This window comes from Schistocerca serialis, chromosome 3 (genome assembly GCF_023864345.2).
Source record: "Schistocerca serialis cubense isolate TAMUIC-IGC-003099 chromosome 3, iqSchSeri2.2, whole genome shotgun sequence".
Lineage (NCBI taxonomy): Eukaryota > Metazoa > Arthropoda > Insecta > Orthoptera > Acrididae > Schistocerca > Schistocerca serialis.
In genome coordinates, this window is record NC_064640.1 from 258105497 (window position 1) to 258130942 (window position 25446).

The 25446-nt window shown below is 37.0% G+C and overlaps 1 protein-coding gene across 2 annotated transcripts in view; it reads right to left on the reverse strand.

Annotated features, from left to right (window-relative positions):
• Positions 1–2857: 2857 nt before the first annotated feature.
• Positions 2858–25446, reverse strand: part of LOC126470027 (uncharacterized protein KIAA2013 homolog) — a 159306-nt gene continuing 136717 nt past the window's right edge. For both annotated transcript variants that reach the window (XM_050097513.1, XM_050097514.1), the window contains exons 11-12: positions 5484–5608; positions 2858–5332 (exon numbers count right to left, since the gene is read on the reverse strand). In XM_050097513.1, coding sequence (XP_049953470.1) covers positions 5121–5332; positions 5484–5608 — 337 coding nt within the window. In that variant the 3' untranslated portion in view covers positions 2858–5120. The remainder of the gene's footprint in view (positions 5333–5483; positions 5609–25446) is intronic.

The window sequence follows — 25446 nt, forward strand, 5'->3', positions numbered from 1 at the left end:
AGACACCTTTTTGGTTATTTTATTTGACCAAATAATAATCACATTTCTCAGCCAAATAAAGAGCAGATTAGAGTGTAAGCTTTCGACAATCTCTGCACCCAAGATACTAAAAGGTGCTTTACCCTGCAACCTATACATGAATGACAACATTTTAACCACAGATTGTACTTTATTCGTATTACTTTTACTCTGTTGTACACTGGCGTATTTCTATTTGTACCATAATTAGAGTTGACAAAGCAATATACGTTCATGCCTCTTTAATGCTTCCAGTTGTGTTGGCAAATGCTGATTCTCAGCATCTGACCACTTGAAAATTACTACCGCAAAAATTACAATAATAGAATTTAAATGATAAATTAATGGCAAAAAGCTGTCATTAAAAAAATCAACACTTATATGATGTACAGACATCTGTAGATAACAATCAAAACTGATCACTGTAAGAGTACAGTGATTGTTAGTTGGATAAATAAATGAAAAAAAAAATATCACAGAGCTGAAACGCTTATCCTGCAATATTGTCAATCCCCAACCACACTGGTGTCAAGAAGAATGGGGTTGTGTGGCTGAAATGTTTCTTGAGCAGTCTGAATTTCTTGAAATGTTAAACACAGAATGCATTGCACAATAATCAAGATATTAGGTACAGTTGTGTGCAGAGCTGGTGGAGCACAAAATCACAAAACTTATACCCAGCAAGTTTCTTTCCTATTTCTGCAAGTAATTTAAGAGGCTAAAGTGAAGTTAGGGATAAAGTTTAGATGCAATGACAGCAACATATTCCATAAATTTAGAGCAGGAGGTATACCAAGCTGAACTTCCTACGTAGCACTCTGTAGATAGCATCCTCCATTACATTCCATGAGCAGCAAAATTATGAAGATAACCTTATTAATGATAAAAGGCTTCTAGGTTCTGGCATTATCTGATAAAATAAATGAACACATAAAATATAAATACTTCCCCATTTACAAGGCTATACACAACTGATTGCATGAATCAGAGACTGCGATGAGCTTTGAACAAACAATAATCTATACTACTGAACTGCTATCCCACAAGCCAGCACCAGTCGCAGGTTCCATATCTAACAGCTTCCAAGGGCAACAAAAATTTGATTTTCAGTATTTTGCGTGATTGTTAGCCAAATTTAAAAATTTTAAATGATGTCATAATCTACTCATTAACAGGTATAATATCTCAATCAGACAAGTATTGCACTCAGATACTGTGCATTTGTATTCAGGCAGCGTAACTTATTTTGCACAAATACCTGGACATTATTCATCCACTATTTGAGAATGAGAGCAATTTACAACATACTTTACATTCAATTTCAAATCTTTGTTAAACTGTATCTCACTGACACAGCCCAAAAAGTTATGAAACATTGCTTACTACATTTTCGCTGTTCATGCAGTCAAACTTCAAAATCAGGCATGGCATTTTAATTTATTTATAATTAACTACTGACTCTATTCACAACACAGTTTGCAGACAGTATCTATATACATCACTGAATGTACTTGCAAAATGAACATTGAACATTGAGATGGAAGAAAAACTAGCTTTTGGTTGAAATTGAATGCAAATTAGCCAGACTATATCCATCCACCATTTCATAATAAAAGCATTTAGTAACTTATAACAAACTTTAAGCATAATTACAAACCTTTTGTAAACTTTTTCTTGCTTGCATGCTCAAAGTCAAATATTTAACACTCCTTTTTTAAAGTAATCTGACATCTAGAGCTGTTTTATACATGGGTGTTTGATTCTTTAAAGAAATGGGGGTTCACTTGTTAAGTAATATTAAAATTTTATGGCGAAGGAAATGAGTATGTAACCAAATATTCTGCCTGGATGTATGCTCTTACTGACTGCTTAGTGCAGAAAGAGTATTAATCAGTCTAGTACTGGCATATTAATAGTGACACAAACTGGCGATTTTCATCAGTAACAGGAACCAAACTCTACTACATGAATGAACCCCGTGCTGGGTAACTGACACCTAAACATAAAATACAGCAATAATGCCACTTACCTTGGAAGGCATCATAAATTAAGAACCATTATCAAGGAAAGTATATTTACATGCTCAAATTTGTTGCCAGTGGTGAAAATGTTTCAGAATGATTTTGAAGGTACTCCTTTTCTAACTTTTGAGGATGTGTGTGTAACTTCAAAACACTGAATCACCTTGAATACCAAAGTGAAGAAATTCCCCCACAATGATAGACAGTGCAAGAGAATATGTTACTGGAGCATTTCTGTTTGCTGTACATGTCAAGTGAGTATAAAATATATGCCTTTATGTTGAGGAAACAAGTAAAAAGTTATTACTCATCCCACCACAGAGAAATTGTAGCCTTCTGCGTAGTTTCCTGGAAGTAAAGTCTAATTCAATCTGTGGTTCAGAGTTGATCTGTAATTTCGAATAAATACAAGAAACATGTACAATTTTCTCCAAACATGTAAACAATCCCATAAAATACTGGACTTCACAACAACAATATAAGTATAATATGGGTATTGCAATTATGCACTTTCCAACAAAAAGTTAAACACTGCACAACAAAACATTTCTGGATGTTTAATTATACACATAGTAGGTACGAAGAGCCCTAGCTATCAATTGTCACATGGAGAGGAGGCTGCTGATGTAATATTTAGCACATATTTTGTACAAACAGACTAAGTTTTAAAGAATGTATATTAAAAAGTAGCAAGTCTGTAAGGCACCTGTTAGTTACATATGGTTTAAGTTCTTTCTGTTATTGTTTTTTTTCTATTCCATTATACTTAAACAGATAAGGACAAATTTCCAAACTTGTGCTAAGTACAACCATAACCATACTTTGTGTCGTCAGTAATATAGTTTATTTACATCAATAAGTGACTACCAGATATCTGTAAAGTGTTTATTAACATTATTGTTATAATTTCATCATTATTACTTCTGCTAGTTTATGCTTTGTACAAACCCCAAGTGGGCGCAGTCTTGAAATATTTGAAACATACATCTATATTTTGTCATCACGTACAAAATTTTCCAAAAAAATAAGGCATCCAAACTTCATTTATTTACATATTTCTAACCTCCATATTAGCATTGCACTGCAAGATCTATATTTCAATGCCTATCTTAGGATAAAGAACTACTGTACATTGATAAAATGTGTAACAAATAACAACAGAGAATGACTCTACTTTTGAAGTGCAGTATGCATCTATAATTAAAAAGAAAGAAAGTAAAGTAGCTAACCTCTCCAGGAATGCCCAATGATGGCAAGAATTTTAAAACAAAAAAATCAGGAGCAAAAGGTTGATAATGAAGGCAATGAAGTACATGTGAGCTTCTTGTCTGTATGGTAAATAGCAATGGACTAGACTGGTGATACATATTTATAGGTTGCTACAAAGTGGGCAAAAGGTCATTCAATTAAAAATAAAAAGAAACCAAACAGAAGTAAGAATAATTAAACAAAAATAAAAGTATTCAAAAAAATTAAAAGAGTAGAATTATGAAAGGAGAAAAGTGAGGAGGCTAGAACAGAACAAAATTAGGGCAACGAGGAGTAAATAAAACAGAGAACAAACAAAAGCACCAAAGATAACAAAGAAGACAATGGAAAACTGTTGTACAAGCAACATAAAAATAGAAACTACAACTTTACTTCATGGCATGAAAATTTAAAAAGTGACAGACAAAACAGAAGTGAAACTAAAAGTGAGAATCTGGTAGATACAAAATTTCTAACAAAATAACTTAGTACTTAAATGCGCTTTGCATCCACCTAGTCAGTGGAGTTTACATTACATTGAAAATACTGCAGAAAAGCAATAAAACTGCAAACTGTAGATTACAAAACCATGGCAGTCTGTTTGTAAAGAGAACAGGTGTGAATAATACAGTACCACTTTCAAACACATACAGTCCAAAAACAGTACCTTGTCACTGTTATGTGTAAGCAAATGAAATTAAAAACAATACCAGATCACTAAGCTTCATGAATTACAAATACTTTATAATTACAGAAACTTTGCATGAAAGCAGCCTGGAAGTAAAACACGCATTAACTAAATTTTGTTAGCAGAAGTTGGGTGCAGAATGAAATAATAGTTTTGGAGAGGACTAAAAAATAGCTAACAGTGCTGATATAATTAAGTACACTACACGAAATAGTATGGGTGTATTTCCACCCCATAAAATCTCTGTGGGGTGACTTTTCTCTAGCAACATTATAATTTAGTGTACCCTTCTGTTGATGAGTTAGCCAAAATTATAAGTTGTGTGTGTGTGTTATACAAATTTTGAAGTGTCTTTTACTGTTAATATTTCTTTCTTACTTTCCACTCTCAACTTTTTTCCTACACAATTTGAGGATGACACATCATCTTGTACTGTTCTGAAACTACTTTTTGTTACATAACATTCAGTCACTCTTTCTATGGTTTAAATTATGATTTTGTTTGTTTGTTTGTTTAATGCACTCCTTTGTTTTATAAATGTTTCTGTTCATTTACTATTCACACAAGTATTTTCACATTGCTTTTTACTTCATCTGACCAACCCTATATCTTCCTCTACATCTCAAATATACTCAATTTTAAAATTCTTGCCACTGAGGAAACCAAACACATTCTCAGCTGAGAATGATTAATACAACAGCAACAGATTCTCCTTCAAGCACAACACAAGATATTACTCACCACCACCCACTCCAAAAGATAAAGCTACAATTTAAATACTATTTACAAGTAACTCATATTATCTGTTTCTTTTCTTCTATTTTTCCCTTTCAAGAGTTATTCTATATTTGATATTGTCTGTCTGCATCACATGACTTTTCACAACAGCCGATTTCACTAGATCACTGAAATTTGCTGAACTCAACTAAATGCACTTCTATACCATCATCTCAAAAGTTTGAAACAAAGTGAACCAAATTTAACCAAAAAATTCAGAGCACCATGCCAGTTCATGACATTCTTGATCAGATGAATGTCTTTTTCTTAAATACTAATGAAACAGCCACAATGCTATAAATGCAGGATGTTCAAATATTTGTTATCAGAATATAACTGTTCCACAAGTAGCTTAAACAAATACAATATTATAGCCGGTGCATATTGTTTAGATCTCCTGTATATCGAGTCCTTTGCGGTAATTTGTCATTTCGGTGGAAAAGTTCATTGTAAATTAATCTAAAAACAAAAATATGAAATGTTGTTATTCCTAATGCTATGAACACCCAAAACATTGTTGAGAATCCAAGATGATGTCCATGCTTATGCAGTGAAATTATATGGCTATGCAGTGGAGGAGCTGCAACAAAAAAGTAATATATATACATATATATATATCTGAGAAATGTTAATTCAATTCAGTTCATATCATAAACCAACACTGCTCATTTCAAATTTGAAATCTTAGAAGCATTTCGACTACTGTTTCAAACAATATTAAAATATCTTACCTTCTTCTACGTTTTTCACATGTATTGCATGCCTGAGATCTTCCATGTGTTGCTTGTCATATGTAATATACAGTATTGCTGTTAATGGCTCAGTCAGCTTGACCTGGAACTTTGTCTTCTCTGATCTGCAAAAGTGAGTACTGTGTTACATTGTAAGAAGTGGTGGTGGTGGTGGTGGTGGTGGTGGTGGTGGTGGTGGTGGTTGTTGTGGAGAATGATGCATACAACATAAGAGTTATCAAGTTGAATACTCAGATCATTTGTTTTTTAATAATTATTTCTTAATCACTAAACATTTCCACACATTATATTCCAGTCTCTGTTCCATCCTCTTGTTCTATCACCTGACACTGACCCATACATTAAACTCAGTAGTGTATTGCTAATACTTAGTCTTGGTGAAATTTGGAAGAAGCTTCCATGGAGCATTGTGTTAGCTACCGCTGGTCGGTATGCACAGTCCACACTGTGACATGTAGGTTAGAGCAACACGTACACAAAAGGATTGTACGATGGGCTAGCTGTGCTCTGCGAAACGTGCACCGTGCAGCAGTAACAGATGGAGAGGAAAGGATTGGGTTACCACACCATGGCTAGAATTATGTTATGAGTAACATGACAAGGAGCCGAGGCAATGCAACAAATCACCCCAGAGCAGTGAAAATAACTGTGAATTTTGAGACAGAGGGACTTAGTATCACAGCACAGAAGACCTGCCATCTACACCAGCCACCAGCAGATTCCTGTCAAGAGGCAGCAGGTCACACCCCATGCAAGGCAGTCATCCCTCGTCACTGTGGAAGATGCAAGCCACGCCTGGTCACATAGGGATGGGCATTCAATATCAGAGGGCCATGCAGCAAGAAGAAGGAGCGGGCTGCTGACAACATAGCCTTGGCCTACTGATGGGCCACTGGCTCACCTCCGTGGTATGACATCACTGCAGGATGCCAACGCAAGTACCATCCATCTGGAGTGTTGACCGTCACTGGCATGCTACAATGGATTAGACCATGTCCACCTCTCTGTGATGACAGAGGAATGTTGCGATTAACAGCAATAAAGTGTCTTTTCAACGACTAGTCTGTCACTGTGCCTCACTGGCCCACCACTCAGTCCTACCCCTGGACAGTTGGACCCGTGCGTGCGTGCATATATATGTGTGTGTGTGTGTGTGTGTGTGTGTGTGTGTGTGTGTGTGTGTGTGGTTTTTTAACTCAAGGGCACTCAGTGTCAAGGTTATCAGTGTCCTTATACATATTACAACAATTGAATGTGTATAAAATGACTGACATTCTAGTCACACAATGAGGAGGAATCATATAAAATTATACTCATTCACTTACTCCCACCTCACTCACATTGACCCACACAGTCTCTCTATCTGAAAGGTCTTAATACAACGGAGAAGTGTGAAAGGTGCTAGACACAGGACTGAATCAGAAGTAAAGCCACAGAAGAACTAAAATAAAGCCAAAGGGAGATGTGACTGGTTGACCACTTACAAAAAACATGGGTGAGCCAGTCACCCCAAAATTTGTGTAAACAAGTTGGAAAGATCAAAACACCTTAAAACTCTGATCACATTCATTTAAGTGTAACTTAAAGTAGATGGCAGATCTGCCAGAAAATCTGCCACCGCCCTCTCGTCCGAAAATAAAACACAGTCTAGTAAAATATGGTGCACAGTGATCTCTACACCACAAGCACCACACATTGGAGGTTTGTCTCATCGAAGCAAGAAGCTACATGTCAGAGGACTGTGTGTGATCCACGCAAAGATGGGTACGCAGGTTCTCATTCCATATTCAAGGCTGGAAGGATGTATGCAACAATAGTTGGCTTTACTAAACGCAGCTTACCATTTGACACTTCCAGCCACTTGTCTTCCCATCGACGCATGACTCTGTACTGCAACAGTGAGGATACAGCATATATGGGGATGGCACACTGAAATAACTGAGGATCATGACACTCTTCCTTGGCTGCTACATCCACCATTTTGTTCCCATCAATGCCCATGTGCCCCAGTACTCAGCTGAAAGACACCTCCCTCCCCATCCATTGTAGTTGGAGGAGGGCATTCTGGATATTCTGGATTACTTTATCTGTTGGGTACAAGTGTTGAAGACAGTGAAGGTCACTCAGAGAATTGGAGCACACAAGGAATTTAGCCCTTAAAGCAGACCTAGTTATCCCAGTCCTCACTGCACCAATGACCACAGCAGCAAAATGTAAAGAGCATTAATGAAGAAGGAGAAATTAGATTAATAGATGTAATACTGCATAAACGAAATTATGAACCAATCACATAGAAAATTTTTCTCTTCATTCTAGCTCACTTACAGCCTGCCATAATTTAGTATTTTCATGATACTTCTATATCAAGTCATCTGAGATTTGTTAAGATGCTTGATATAATCAGGAACTGGTTTCATTGGACAGATATGTATGTAGAGACCTCCCAAACATTGTATAAGCCACTGAAGGGAAAGCCAAAGACAAAATCCATGCCATGTCATGTCTCAGTTAGCCTCACAACATTTTGTACCAATCTCTCCTGCAGTGCTCTCCTTTAGCAAATTGGAATTGACCTCTTGGATATGTTTCCTAAGTCGACAAATGGGAATAAGGGACAGAAGTACACACTGACTATCTCATGCACTACACAGTCAGGAAGGCTGTATTGGCTACAGAAATCATCAAATGTCTTGTAGAACACAATTTCAAAACAGGGGGCACAACTTTTATTGATTTCTGATTGTACAAAAGTGTTTTATTCAAGACTGTTCAAATGGTTCTGAGCACTATTGGACTTAACATATGAGGTCATCAATCCCCTAGAACTTAGAACTACTTAAACCTAACTAACCGAAGGACATCACACACATCCATGCCTGAGACAGGATTCAAACCTGCGACCGGAGCGGTCGCACGGTTACAGACTGAAGCGCATAGAACCACTCGGCCACACTGGCCAGCTTTAAGACTGTTATCAGAGTTAATTTCATGATAGAACTGCCTATCAGTTGCAGGCAAACAGTCTCTAAGAATATTTTAATAAGACTTTCCAGATAAGCCTTCAATGTATCATGACACTGAACAGAGAAACTGGAATAAGATACTGCCAACCATGAAATTCGAATACAACATAAGAAAGCAAGGCACTACAGGCTTCACGTAGTTCTTCCTAATCCATAGCTGAGAAGCTGAAACAATGATGGCTACTTTGTTTCAGTTTCAACATGATGATGCTCAGGATGCTTACATCAAATAGCTCATCAAGAGACTAGAGCGCAATGATATTATCTATATCCTTTACATGAAGCATGCAAATCAAGACTAGAGGTTTCCAATACAAAGAATATTAAAACCTGCTCAACTGTCATGATGGCTTGATTTAAACAACTCCAACTGATTGCAGTGAGCATGAGGATGTGACAACATGACCAAAATGCAACTCTCCACAAACTTTGGGGTACAAAGAACCACTGCCTAGATCCAGATCTGGGAAGCTTTAGACCACTCCGAAACAGCGAGTACCTATTTTAAAAAGAAGGGGAGCAATGCCACATACTGTGGATAACAGGGCATAGTGCATTCATTATGTCAAATGCTAGTGATGGGTGGGTCACTAGTTTGACTCCCACCTCCTGTGATTACGTGGTTTTTAATCCAACTTATTCCATTATGTTGTCATTGTTATTACTTCTTCATTTAACTTTTTTGTATGATACAAAAAATGAACAGTACACACTGTTTTAATTTTAATAACTCTGAGCTTAGAGACCTTAATTTCTGATACATAGGGCAAAGATTTTTAAGAGATTTACTTGACTTCTAGTAGTTGGTCATTAGTCAAAATTAATAGGCATTTCATTATGCATCTGCGATCTAATACTGCTACAGGTTGTACATTGTTCATTGGTGGTGTGTGGATCACCGGTTTGATTTCCAACACTTGCAATTATTTATCATTTAACATTTATTATGCCTGAAAGTTTCTAGGCTTCAATCATTTATTAAATATTTCTACAATTTTCTAAATTCTATAACTGTATAAACAGAGGCACTTTCTGCTAGGGTAGGCATCTCATTCCATTTGTAGTTTCACACGCACTCAATAAATACACTTTCAATGTGAAGATTTATTTCTTGTTGGTGATCCTGTCCACACTATCTGACCTTTACATCCCACAGTGGTTTGGCCATCGACTCATGGATTCATCTTCCAGTACAAGAGCCTGCCTGTATGCACTCGACACATAACTTATAGTGAAACATATTTTACCTTATTATATGTTATACACTGAAAGAAGAGAGACCTTTAGTTTAAACAGGGATTTGCTCATAATAATTTTAGGTAACAATACAATGAGTGTAGTACCTATTATACACATCTGTGAATTATCCCTAGGATGATAATGTTTGCTTTGTGGGGTGCTCAACTGCGCAGTTATCAGCGCCCATACAAATTCCCAACCTTTGCTCAGTTCAAACTCGCCACTTTCATGAAAGATGATGAAATGATGAGGACAACACAAACACACAGTCGTCTCGAGGCAAGTGAAAATCCCTGACCCCGTCAGGAATTGAACCCGGACCCCGTGCTCAGGAAGCGAGAATGCGACCATGATACCATGAACTGCGGACATAAGGTAGGAGATTTTAATGTTTTGCAGTAGCTGGTTCACCCTATATGTTACATGATCAACCAGCCACATTCATCTACGTACTTAATTCTACTTGGTATGTGGAATGCTGAGTATCGTGTGTATGAACACTGATAATCTTGATGTGGTGCATCCTACACCCAAACGACAATGACAACATTTGGTCTCCAGCACATTTGGAAAAACCTTTCAAGCCATGGCACAAAATAAGTGTTCCAGATTTGCAGGCAGTGTGTTGCACATCCCATAAATGTAGTACAAGGCTTTTACTGTGTTATTACCTCATGATAATTCACACCTGTATTTTAGGCAGTATTATGCTTTAAGACTATTGCAATTTTTTCCTCTCCCCTAGTGAAACGTACCAAGGCTGGCCACCCTGAAGCATTGCACCAGTCCCTAAAGTGTATTCACAGTTGGTTTTCGTTATTTTATTAACAACAGGACATAAATTTTAGTAATCTTTCTTCAAGTCAGCTCATCGTCATCTTCGTTTCCCCTTGCAGTTGGAACACAATGGTGTGGTTCCTGTTGATTCTCCCCATAGGTGGGATTATACTAGGTATAACCATCACCTGAACAGGAAAGGGAAGGATAAACTGGCTGGGAAAATAGCAGGAAAGTTAAACGGGGGAGGCACTGTCATGAGTGATAAAATACAAGTGGTCATAGGTTTCAGAAAAGACCCTTCTTTAGGGTAGGGAGGGCAGAAAGAAACCAAGTTTTAAGAGAGGTTAGGATTGAGACAAACCTTCAGTTTGAGAAAGAAACAAAAAACATTATTCTACCTTATTACATCAGCATAAACAGCTATAGGTTAAGAATTTTCAACAATCAGCAGAAATTTCAACTCTACCCAATTTTAACTCAGTCAATGTGAAATGTCAGCTATCTTTATACCATCAAAATATTCGAGGACTGAGAAATAAAATTAATGAATAAATTATCTGCATAGATGAATTAGAGTCCTCCAACCCAGCTGACATAATCTGCCTCTCTGAACATCATGTGACCACTGGTATAGAACTTTTAAGTGTTACAGCAGTTAGGTTAGCACCTCAATTTTGTACAGCAGAAATGGAGAAAGGAAGAGTTGCCACATTCATCAGGAGCTGTCATAATTCTAAGAACACAGACATTCATAAATTTTGCGTAGGACAGCATATGGAAGGATGTGCAACAGAAGTAGAATTTCACAAAAAATCCTTCATAATATTAAATGTATATCGTGCACCTGCAGGTAACTTTAATCTGTTCATAAACCACCTTGAAGCTGTACTGGCCCATTTAACAACCAAAAACAAAGAAATAGTGGTTGCTGGTAACTTCAATGTAGATTTCCTTAAAGACTCTCCCAATAAGAACTTATTTGAGTTTGTAACACTATCATTCAACTTAATTCCCACTGTAAAGTTCCCCACTAGGGTAGCCAATTGCTCACAAACAGCCATTGATAATATCTTTAAGAAAAGTCCAATGAACAAAACTATATTACAAAACCAATAGTCAATGGCCTCTCAGACCATGACGTGCAATTCCTTCTGTTAAATGTTTTTATTTATTTATTTATTTATTTATCCTTTGACAAAGTACATTGTATCGATCAAGATATATTTTCATTTCATGCACTGACAAATACATAGTATTTACTGTCAACTGTTTAACAAAAAATATAATTTATTACAAAATTATTCTAGGGCTATTTCATATTAAATTAGGTTTTGTATAATTTTGTACAATAATGGTACTGCAATTGTTTTGAACTGTAGTGCACATAAATTCATTTACACCGTAATAACAGTTTTCCATTAGAAAACTTTTGAGACATTTTTTGAAGATATTTTTATTGTTTATTTCTCTCATGACCCCCCCCCCCACCACCACCCCACCCCCCCAATGAACCATGGACCTTGCCGTTGGTGGGGAGGCTTGCGTGCCTCAGCGATACAGATAGCCGTACCGTAGGTACAACCACAATGGAGGGGTATCTGCTGAGAGGCCAGACAGGCAGCAGCCTTTTCAGTAGTTGCAGTGGCCAAAGTCTGGATGATTGACTGATCTGACCTTGTAACAATAACCAAAACGGCCTTGCTGTGTTGGTACTGCGAACGGCGGAAAGCAAGGGGAAACTACAGCCGTAATTTTTCCCGAGGGCATGCCGCTTTACTGTATGATTAAATGACGATGGCGTCCTCTTGGGTAAAATATTCCGGAGGTAAAATAGTCCCCCATTCGGATCTCCGGGCGGGGACTACTCAAGAGGATGTCGTTATCAGGAGAAAGAAAACTGGCGTTCTACGGATCGGAGCGTGGAATGTCAGATCCCTTAATCGGGCAGGTAGGTTAGAAAATTTAAAAAGGGAAATGGATAGGTTAAAGTTAGATATAGTGGGAATTAGTGAAGTTTGGTGGCAGGAGGAACAAGACTTCTGGTCAGGTGACTACAGGGTTATCAACACAAAATCAAATAGGGGTAATGCAGGAGTAGGTTTAATAATGAACAGGAAAATAGGAATGCGGGTAAGCTACTACAAACAGCACAGCGAACGCATTGTTGTGGCCAAGATAGATACGAAGCCCACACCTACTACAGTAGTACAAGTTTATATGCCAACTAGCTCTGCAGATGACGAAGAAATTGAAGAAATGTATGATGAAATAAAAGAAATTATTCAGATAGTGAAGGGAGACGAAAATTTAATAGTCATGGGTGACTGGAATTCGAGTGTAGGAAAAGGGAGAGAAGGAAACGTAGTAGGTGAATATGGATTGGGGCTAAGAAATGAAAGAGGAAGCCGCCTGGTAGAATTTTGCACAGAGCACAGCATAATCATAGCTAACACTTGGTTTAAGAATCATGAAAGAAGGTTGTATACATGGAAGAACCCTGGAGATACTAAAAGGTATCAGATAGATTATATAATGGTAAGACAGAGATTTAGGAACCAGGTTTTAAATTGTAAGACATTTCCAGGGGCAGATGTGGACTCTGACCACAATCTATTGGTTATGACCTGTAGATTAAAACTGAAGAAACTGCAAAAAGGTGGGAATTTAAGGAGATGGGACCTGGATAAATTGAAAGAACCAAAGGTTCTACAGAGTTTCAGGGAGAGCATAAGGGAACAATTGACAGGAATGGGGGAAAGAAATACAGTAGAAGAAGAATGGGTAGCTTTGAGGGATGAAGTAGTGAAGGCAGTAGAGGATCAAGTAGGTAAAAAGACGAGGGCTAGTAGAAATCCTTGGGTAACAGAAGAAATATTGAATTTAATTGATGAAAGGAGAAAATATAAAAATGCAGTAAATGAAGCAGGCAAAAAGGACTACAAACGTCTCAAAAATGAGATCGACAGGAAGTGCAAAATGGCTAAGCAGGGATGGCTAGAGGACAAATGTAAGGATGTAGAGGCTTATCTCACTAGGGGTAAGATAGATACTGCCTACAGGAAAATTAAAGAGACCTTTGGAGATAAGAGAACCACTTGTATGAATATCAAGAGCTCAGATGGAAACCCTGTTCTAAGCAAAGAAGGGAAAGCAGAAAGGTGGAAGGAGTATATAGAGGGTCTATACAAGGGCGATGTAGTTGAGGACAATATTATGGAAATGGGAGAGGATGTAGATGAAGATGAAATGGGAGATATCCCTGGGAGTAGACAACATTCCATTGGAACTACTGATGGCCTTGGGAGAGCCAGTCCTGTCAAAACTCTACCATCTGGTGAGCAAGATGTATGAAACAGGCGAAATACCCTCAGACTTCAAGAAGAATATAATAATTCCAATCCCAAAGAAAGCAGGTGTTGACAGATGTGAAAATTACCAAACAATCAGTTTAATAAGCCACAGCTGCAAAATACTAACACGAATTCTTTACAGACGAATGGAAAAACTAGTAGAAGCCGACCTCGGGGAAGATCAGTTTGGATTCCGTAGAAACACTGGAACACGTGAGGCAATACTGACCTCACGACTTATCTTAGAAGAAAGATTAAGGAAAGGCAAACCTACGTTTCTAGCATTTGTGGACTTAGAGAAAGCTTTTGACAATGTTGACTGGAATACTCTCTTTCAAATTCTAAAGGTGGCAGGGGTAAAATACAGGGAGCAAAAGGCTATTTACAATTTGTACAGAAAACAGATGGCAGTTATAAGAGTCGAGGGACATGAAAGGGAAGCAGTGGTTGGGAAGGGAGTAAGACAGGGTTGTAGCCTCTCCCCGATGTTATTCAATCTGTATATTGAGCAAGTAGTAAAGGAAACAAAAGAAAAATTTGGAGTAGGTATTAAAATCCAGGGAGAAGAAATAAAAACTTTGAGGTTCGCCGATGACATTGTAATTCTGTCAGAGACAGCAAAGGACTTGGAAGAGCAGTTGAATGGAATGGACAGTGTCTTGAAAGGAGGATATAAGATGAACATCAACAAAAGAAAAATGAGGATAATGGAATGTAGTCGAATTAAGTCGGGTGATGATGAGGGAATCAGATTAGGAAATGAGACACTTAAAGTAGTAGATGAGTTTTGCTATTTGGGGAGCAAAATAACTGATGATGGTCGAAGTAGAGAGGATATAAAATGTAGACTGGCAATGGCAAGGAAAGCGTTTCTGAAGAAGAGAAATTTGTTAACATCGAGTATAGATTTAAGTGTTGGGAAGTCATTTGTGAAAGTATTTGTATGGAGTGTAGCCATGTATGGAAGTGAAACATGGACGATAAATAGTTTGGACAAGAAGAGAATAGAAGCTTTCGAAATGTGGTGCTACAGAAGAATGCTGAAGATTAGATGGGTAGATCACATAACTAATGAGGAAGTATTGAATAGGATTGGGGAGAAGAGAAGTTTGTGGCACAACTTGACCAGTAGAAGGGATCAGTTGGTAGGACATATTCTGAGGCATCAAGGGATCACCAATTTAGTATTGGAGGGCAGCGTGGAGGGTAAAATTAGTAGAGGGAGACCAAGAGATGAATACACTAAGCAGATTCGGAAGGATGTAGGTTGCAGTAGGTACTGGGATATGAAGAAGCTTGCACAGGATAGAGTAGCATGGAGAGCTGCATCAAACCAGTCTCAGGACTGAAGACCACAACAACAACAACAACATCTCTCAAGAATGAAGGGAGTTTTTCAAGGGCTTTTGGTCTAGCATATGATGGCTTTTTTTGTATTTTGTGGTGTTGTGTGTAGGCTCATGAAAGAGGTTCCATTTTCTTGTGTCATGGTTGTTTTGTGTGTTGTTATCTCTAGTATCAGGAGAATATTTGAATTTTGTCCAACAGAGCAGTTCGTATTGGTATATTCTGTGTAATGTTAGTATTTTGAGATATTCGGTGTTCTCTGCTATGTACTCATCTATATATTCATTGATATCTTCACTGCGAGAGTTTTGAAGTCTGAAGTTTACACAAAGTGTTTTAGTAATATTGTTGTGCAGGTTTAATTCAGTAAATCTTTGGGTGGCATTATTTAATACTATATTGGTTTTTATTTCTAGCTTTTGTGTGTCTTTATCCATGAACAGTAGAGTTCTGTCATCTGCATAGGTAACTAAACTACCATACCTAATCATATTGTGATTTGTGTACGGAATGAAAAGTATTGGGCTAAGAATGGAGCCTTGTGGCATAGGGAAGTGTAAAATTCATGGTTAAGATTTCAGTATATTCCCTCCTGTTTGTCAGGTATGAGAGAATACAGTCTCCTGCATTTCCTCTTATGCCATATACTCCTAATATTTCTACTAAAGTTTTGTGGTCTACACAGTTGAACGCCTTTGTTAGATCCATAAATACTCCTACACATTTATTTTTAGAGTCCAAATTTGGTATGACATTTTCAATGAGATCTATAACTGCACCTATGTTGCATTTATCTTTCTGGAAGCCAAACTGATTCTTGTTGATTATTTCATATTTTATCAGAAAAGCAAAGAGTCTCTGTGGATAAGCTCGTTCAAATATTTTTGATATGATTGGTAAAAGAGCTATAGGCCTATAATTTTCTGGATTGTATTCATTCCCCTTTTTATGTACTGGTTTTATCAATGCTGTCTTTAAGCACTTTGGAAAAGTTCCTTCCAGGAATGATAAATAGATTAGTTGTGTAAGAGGTTTCTTAAGTTCCTGCATACAGTGTTTAATTTCTATACTTGATATTCCATCAATTCCACATGACTTTGTTTGTTTTAGGTTTTTTATTATCTTTAATGTTTCTTCTTCTATCACTGGGAAAATTGCCATTGTTTTTCTCTGGGCATTAATAAATGTTTCCAGGTGTTTTTGTGTTTTATTATTATTATTTGTTTTTTTTTTGTTTTAATTTTTGGCCTACTGTGGCAAAATAGTCATTGAAGAGCTTTATGATTTTATTCTGTTCCGCTAAAGTTTTTTTTTTTTTTGCTGATCATGAACTGTATTTTGCTGTGTTCCTGTGAATTGGAAGGTTTGCAATTTGTATTTATAATAGACCAGCAAGCCTTGCTTTTATTAGCAGCACTACTTATGTACTTTTTTGCTTCTAGTCGTTTGGCTGCTTGCAGTACTTCAGCATACATTCTTTTATATTTTCTGTAGTACTCTTTAAAGTTTTCATCAATGCTAGTTTTATATATTCTGTGCATCATTTTTATCTTGTTCCTAGAGACCAAAATGCTTTTTGTTATCCATTTTTTGTTTTTATTTGTGGTTTTGACATTAGTTTTTATTACTGGGCATGTAATATTGAGGTGAGAGGAAAGTGTGTCAATAAAATGAGTCACTTTACAATCCACTGATGGAGAGTCTTTTTCCAGTATTTCCCATCCTTCTTTTTCAAGTTTTATCCTAAGGGCTGTTAAGTTTTGTTCATTTAAGCTTCTTTTTTCCCATGTTTTTTGTGTCTTTTCATTTGTGGTGATATTATTCGGACATATTTTTATAGTATCATGGTCTGACAAGGCTGTTTCTACAACCTCACTTTTGTACTGAATGTCCCTTAAATATGTGAAGATGTGATCTACTTGAGTACAGGAGTTTGCAGTTATACGTGTTAGAGTAGCTATTGCATTGTACAAGCCATATGTTTTCATTGTGTTTAGGAGCTCCCTACAGTCATTTATGTCTTGCAATGTGTTTATGTTTAGTCACCTAGTAGTACAAGTGCACAGTTCTAGCTTAGGATGATATGTAAGAGCTCTCCTATGTTTTCAAAGAACGTTTCCATGCACCCATTTGGTGGGCTGTAGATGTTTAAGATGTACAGTGAGGAACTACTTAGAACTATTTTTTGGCCTGTTATTTCGACTACATTTTCAATGTTTAATTTTTTGCATAAGTCAAGGCTGTTTATATGATTTGTGCTTCCAGTGTTATGGGTTAGTATAGCAGCTCCAACTCCCTTACTATACCTCCTGCATGAACTAGCTGTTACATTGTAATTTGCAACAGTAAAATTTAGAATTTCATGTTCATTTAGACCATGTTCTGTCAGAGCTAGAATGTCAGGAGTTTCTTCATTTAGCATTATTTCTAATTGAGTTACCTTATTTTTTAAGAATTGTATATTCTGGTGCATTATTTTTATAACTGAATATCCTAATTTTATGTTTGTTTTTGTCCTATATTCTTTTTGTTATCACCGTTTTTTGTGGATATCAGATTTCCTGATTTTTCACCCGCACTATACAATGTTAGTTACCTTTGTTTCTAATGATTTTACAAACTTCTGCATACATTCTGCTGAGTGTTACCGAACCTAATCTATTTAAATGTGTGCCATCCTTTCCCAGACAATTTCCACGCAGGAATTTGTTTGGGTCTATGAAGATAGCACCAAGACAATCATGCTCTTGTTTGATGGCACTGTTTATTTTGGATATGTATTTGTCACTCACTGACCTCCTTTTTACGATTCCACTAAGTATGAGCCTGGATCCTTCATAAACACTTGTTGCTGCACGAATCATGTTTCTTGTTTCATTCACTAATTCATCTTCGCTGTTGCTTTTACGCAAGTTTGTTCCAACATATATATAAACACCTTTGTAATTTCGTTTGTGTTTCGTGTCCTGTTCTGTAGACGCTTGCTTTGCAATATTTTTGAAAAGTTTGCCAAGTTGTTGCACACTTATCCCAGGTCACATGTCGATTTCGCAGACGTTAATACTGAACAGGATAAAAAATCTGTTAAAATCAGAGCTCAAGAGGGTAATCAATAAGCCAAAAATTTATTATTTTAGAACACTCCCCGAGACATTCACTGGAGTGATGTTTACAGTGCTCATGGCATGAATAAAATATATAACACTTTTGCTAATAATGTGCTTACCTTATTTGAGCACTGTTTTCCCCCAAAACTAACCAAGCTTAGTACAAAGTCTACAAAGAAGCCATGGATTACTCAAGGAATAGGGGCATTTTGTAAAACAAAAAGAAAACTGTATCTGTCAATCCGGAACAGTTCTGAGGTTGATGCTACAGCAAATTACAAGAAATGCTGCAAGATATTAATGATAGTAATATGGACATCAAAGCAAATATATTACATGGAAAAGATAGTTGTATCAGATAACAAAATAAAGACAATAAGGGATATAGTGTAGGAGGAGACTGGTAGAACCAGATATGAAGAGGGACAAATAGCATTAAGAGTAAATGATACATTGGTGACAGATGTGTATAGTGTTGCAGAACTTTTTAACAACATTTTATAACTGTCACTGAAAAGATGGATCTGTCAGGTTCTATAGATGCTACTATGGAATACCTCAGATCAGACATTTCAAGTACCTTCCATAATATGAATTTGACCCTCATTACCCCAGCAGAAGTAATGTCCATCATAAAATCTTTCAAATCAAAAACATCTAGTGGGTATGATGAAATATCAACAAAGTTAATTAAAGAATGTGATTCTGAGTTAAGTAACATATTAAGCTATCTGTGTAACCAGTCATTTATCAGTGGAATATTTCCTGAATGGTTGAAATATGCTGACGTTAAGCCACTGTTTAAGAAGGGAGATAAAGAAATAACATCTAATTTCCGTCCAATTTCACTTTTGCCTGCATTCTCAAAATTTTAGAAAAGGTAATGTACAATGGGCTTTATGACCATCTTATCACAACTAACATACTGTCAAAATTGACTTGGGATTTTTAAAGGGTTCTGATACTGAGAAGGCTATCTACACTTACAGTGAAAATGTACTTAAATCATTAGACAGAAAATTGGAGGCAACTGGTATATTTTGTGATCTGTCAAAGGCATATGACTGTGTAAATCACAATATCCTATTAAGTAAATTAGAATATAATGGTGTAACAGGAAATGCTGCAACATGGTTAAAATCTTATATCTCTGGCAGGAAACAAAGGGTGTTACTAGGAAAGAGACATGTATTAAGCTATCAGGCATCATCCAACTGGGAACTAATTACATGTGGGGTCCCTCAAGGTTCCATCTTAGGGACCTTACTTTTTCTTGCGTATATCAATGACCTTTCATCAATAACATTACCAGATGCTAAGTTTGTTTTGTTTTCTGATGATACAAACATTCAAACATTGCAATAAATAGCAAATCAAGTGTAGTCTTAGAAAGATCAGCTACTAAAATATCTGTGGACATTAATCACTGGTTCCTAGCCAATTCTTTGTCACTAAACTTTGAAAAAACACACTAAATGCAGTTCAGAACTTGTAAGGGGTGTCCCACAACCATATGCCCAACATACGACAACAAGCAGATAGAAGAAGTGGACAGTGTTAAATTCTTGGGATTACAGCTTGATAATAAATTCAACTGGGAGGAGCACATCACAGAAATGCTCAAGCGTCTTAACAAATCTCTATTTGCAATGCGAATTGTGTCAGACATAGGGGATATAAAAATGAAAAAGCTGGCATACTATGCTTACTTTCATTCCATAATGTCATATGAGATTATTTTTTGGGGTAATTTATCACGACAAGGTAAAGTTTTCCGGGCACAAAAACGTGCAATAAGAGTTATATGTGGTGTGAACTCAATAACATCCTGCAGAAGCCTGTTTAGGGAACTAGGGATACTAACTACTGCTCCCTTAATGAAATTCGTCATTAAAAATATATCACTTTTTCAAACCAACAGCTCAATTCATGGAATCATTGCTAGAAATAAGAATAATCTTCACAAGAATTTAAAGTCACTTACTCTTGTACAAAAAGGTGTGCATCATTCAAGAACACACATTTTCAATAACTTGTCAGCAACCATAAAAAGCTTAACAACCATCGAAATTCATTTTAAGAGAAGACTAAAGGATTTATTGGTGGCCAACTCCTTCTACTCCATTGATGAATTACTCAGTAGAACCAACATTTTGTGTGTGTGTGTGTGTGTTTGTGTGTCTATAAGTAAAATCTAACATCTGCACCATTTCAGTGCAGTAATGTGATAATGGTAAATAATTATTGTAGTAGTTCTATTATATGTTTATTACCCCATAAATTAAAAAAAAACCTTTTTTTTTAATTTTAAATTCAGTGCATTGATGTGATCTTAGTAAATGAGTGTTTGTAAAATGATCCTTTCATATAGTGTTAAAAAAAAAAAAAAGACGATCATTCCACTTGGGACCTGTGGAAGGTACATTAGCTTATTTGTTTCAGTTGTAATTGTCATGTATTATTGTTTTTTTGACATGTTCTACATCCTGGAGGACCTCCTCACTATGGATCAATTGGAATGAAAGTAAATCTAATCTAATCTACTCTTTATTCCACTCTGGGTCGGGCTGGAACATTTGTGGTACTTCTCTACTTTCCTCTGTCTTTCCACCATTCTTCTTCTGCAATTGTTTCGTTCCAATCCAGACTACTACTTCTCAGATTCATCTGTACTGAGTCAATCCATTTTTCTCTGTCTCCCTCTTGCCTCCACACTTGTCCTCCATCATTTGTTCTGGTATTCTTCTGTCTACCATTCTCTTTATATGTCCAAACCATTTTAACCTATTCTCCTCGATTCTCTCATTCAACTGTTCTACTCCAGTTTTGTTCCTGACATCTTAATTTCTCATGCCCTCTCTCCTCATTTTCCCTAACACACTTCTTAGAAATTTCATTTCATTGGTCTGGTTTCTACTCTCCTCTCTTCTTGTCACTGACCAGGTCTCTGATGCGACTGTCAGTATGGGTGTTAAGTACGTCTTGTACAGTATTTACTTACACTTCACTGGTGCCTCCTTTCCCCAGACTAAGCCACACACACACACACACACACACACACACACACACACTGGTAAAATGCAATGCTCTGTTGTACCCTTTTGCTAACTTCTGCCCCCATTCTTGCATTTTCCATTATTGTACTTCCTGGATATTTAAAGTAATCCACAATTTCAATATGCTGTCCTTTAATACAAATTTCCCCCTTGCCTTCTCTGTCTCATCTCATTAGTATTGTAGTCTTTTTTTTCTCCACACTGCATTTCATTCCATATATCTTGATTTTTTTCATTTAAAATGTCTATTTGTTCTGGTACCTCCTTACCGTTGGTTCCCCATGCCACAATATCACCAGCAAACGACAGTAAGTCCTTCCTCTATGAGCTTCTTTTGTCTTTTTCACAATTTCATCCATCATCATTATAAATAATAATGGTGACACCACACTTTCTTGTCTCAACCCCATAACATTTCTAATCCATTCAGTTCTTCCATCTTGAGTCTGGAAACAGCTAAAGCTTTTGTCACACATAGATTGAATGATTTCAACTGTTTGTTTTCCAACTCCCTTTTCCCCACAGTTTCCTATAGATCTTGTACTATAGTAAGACTTCACTACATCAAGAAATGCCATCACCAGATTTTTCCCCTACTCGCAATGCCTTTCCATCAACGCTCTCGTACTAAAGATTGGGTTCACTATTGATCTACCATGCCAAAAGCCATCCTGCTACTCTTCTAACTGACCTTCCACTTTTCCCCCAGTATTCTTTCCAGTATCCTCTACAGTATTTTTTCTACTTGTGATAAAAGTGTGATCCTCTGTAGTTATGATATATTTTTCCATATTTCTTCTTGAACTAAAGGTATCATTGTTAACAATACTAAAATTAAAATCACAGCCTACAAATACACATCAACCATTAAGAACAGAGATAGAGGCAACTCCTTTCTGTTCTTCAGGTACACACTTCTGACTCCATATACATGTTAGCAATCTATGCAACCACTGTAGCCTAGTAGATCCTGGAGCCAAACATTTTATTGCCATTGAACATAATCACACATGTGCAAGAATGATAGCATATTTATGTACTTTAGTTACCGTAAATGGCCTCGGTGAGACCGAATGTTTATATCATTATTCCATTAGCTATTGTTATAATTTATTAGTTTACCATGATAATAGTGGTTAAGTTGAGTCAAATCAAGTCTGCAGAACACAAGAATGATGTACTTTTGATGGGGATGGCCTTCAGACAATGAAAATTAGGTAGTGGCAGAAAAACTACTAGAGTTAAGTGAAGACAGGCACTTTTTGAGCAGTGCACTCAAGGGAGTGATTCAGAACACCTTTATGTCAAGATCTGGCTGGAGGCCATTATGTGACGTAATGTGTGATATTAGGCAGTGTAAGTGATAGATTCTGGGCAGTGAATGGCCACTAAAATACCTTAACTTTCAAAGGGAATTACTTTTGTGAAGTCTGATTGTGCTCTAGCTCAGAACTTTAATTTTCTCTGCTTAGAATTAAAACTTGACAAAGCATGAGTTCATACTTTTTATCTTTGAAGTGTTGATGTGTATATCATCAAGCTGGATGCTGAATTATTTTGGACTGGTGAATATTTTGTTTATTGTGATCACAAAATGTACTTCTTTTCTCACACGTCTTGGATGACTATTTAGCTTGGGAATTCTGCTACCATTCTTGTAACACATATATGCAATTTCATATTTCTGGTTGTTGTATAAATGGTAATTGTATGAGCACTTTCCATTAATTGGAGATTACTCACTTGAATAAAAATGTTTCATCCTAATTCTCTGGTGTTGTCTACATCAATTTCAGACATTAGAATAAAACCCTTCTATTAATTATTCATTCATCTTTGACTTAATATTTGTGATTATTTTATTAATTCATAATTCTAGCCAACACACACACTATTTGACTGCAGGATCTCAGGTAGATGTTATTATTTGCACCAAGTTTAGCTGCAGGATACAAAAGCAGATGTGTACGGCTAGATCCTATGACTTTATGAAGCCTTCCTTTTTAAACAGAGCTGTGCATAGTCCAATTACCTAGATATATATCAATACGGAGATATAGTTCCACCTTTCACCAGCTTTGTGTAAGTGATTTCCTTTCTCATACTCCTTGTAATTCCATACAGCATTCTTTTACCTGCAATAACATCCTTTTCCAACTAATGTGTGCTTTTCCAAGTAACGTGAATTCCTCCCGGCTTTTCCCCTTTCCTTCCACTACCACTTTCTTAAACCTCTTTTTACTTTCCTTGTATTCCTTTCTACTTTTTTCCTTTTTAGCTCTGTTCCATTTATGCCATGTATGCTTCATTTCACTTTCTTCACCTGCTCATTCCACCTTGGTGTCTTCTTATCCTTTTCTCTTTCAGACATTTTGCCCCAGGTGTTCCCCGCAGAGTTTACAAATGCCTCTTTGACCTTACCCTATTCCTTTTCCACACTTCCACATTCAGTGCCTGGGATTTCATGCTTAAATAACTTACTGAAATTTTCTTGTACCTTACTATCTTTTGGTTGACAAACTGCCTATTGGCTTCTGTCTCGTGTTCTTCAGCCGACGTTCATCTAATGATTTTTCTGACGTTTCGCCAGCACGAGTGGCTGGCATTGTCAAAGCTTCACCCTCCATTGCCGGTGGTGAACTGGAGTCGAGCTCGCGGGCGCAGACTATATGTACCTGGCGCACCAACGTCTGAGGGCTTCTCCGCGGTCATTTCCGGTGTGGTTCTCCTCTTGCTACCTGCGACGGTCGTTCGCTGCAGTACGGGAAGCCAGGATCCATTTACCTTAAGGCTTTCCTCTTTCTTGTTCAAACTGTTTGCGTGTTTTTGTATTTCTACAGTTTCTCTGAACAAGCACGAGTGATAGTGGTTCTCTACAGCCAGAACTTCCGTGTCGGCGAATTTTATTACGTGGTCGGTCTCATTCAGTGCGTGCTCTGCCACGGCCGATTTCACCACCTGCCCAAACCTGCAATGTCGCTTATGCTCTTTGATCCTGGTGTTAATGGATCGTCCAGTCATTCCAACATAAACTTTTCCGCATGTGCATGGTATGCGGTATATTCCCGACATTGCAAGTGGGTCTCTTTTCTCCTTCGCCGATCTAAGACATTCTTTGATCTTCCTTGTCGGTTTGAAAATCGTCTTTACGCCATGTTTGCGCAATATACGGCCGATTCTGTCCGTCTCTCTGGGAATGTATGGCAGAAAGGCCGTACCCGACATTTCTTTTTCTGGTTCCTTACTTCGCTGAGTGTTTGGCTCTGTTACACTTCTAATATAATTTGTGGAGTACCCATTGCTCCTAAGGACAGTTTCCAGGTGTTGAATGCTGAAGCAGTAGCAGCCAAGGTCTGTCAATCAGTTAAGGAATTTGAAGCTTCATTTTTCCACTAGTATTGGCTAAATGAACGCCAGCAGGTACATTCAAACACTAGCTGGTACAATGACGTTGTTGTCCTGTAAGGGGGTACAATTTGCTTCTATGGTATTTCAGAAGTGCTTGCAAAGAGATAACATATGTTTATAGATTTCAAAGTATTTTCTGTAATGTAACAAGACTGAAGACACAATGAAGGAATTAAACTTTTTACTTAACACACATAGTTCCAAGCAGCATTCAGCTTGGGCTATTTATACTCCTGTCCCTGAGAAAATTATTTATAGCTTGTGTCATGAAGTCACAGGATGATGATGATGATGATGTTTGGTTTGTAGGGCGCTCAACGGCGCGGTTATCAGCGCCCGAAGTCACAGGATTTGTGACAAAAGCATAGTTTTGATTGCAAAGGTTTTTATTTTCAAATTTATTGAAATCTAAAAATAAAAATCTCCACAACAAAGGCTATTTTTATGTCAAATCTTACACTGGCTGGCATATCAACTGCGACGATGGAATGGAAGAAATTCACAGGATTTTTCCCCATGTTAATTTACGTTAAATGAAAAATTGAGTACTTTTATGGAGGAGGTACAATTTTCAGTGATTGTGGACTGGCCTTGCAAAGGAAAGGATTAGTTAAGGAAAGGTTGAAAAGGAA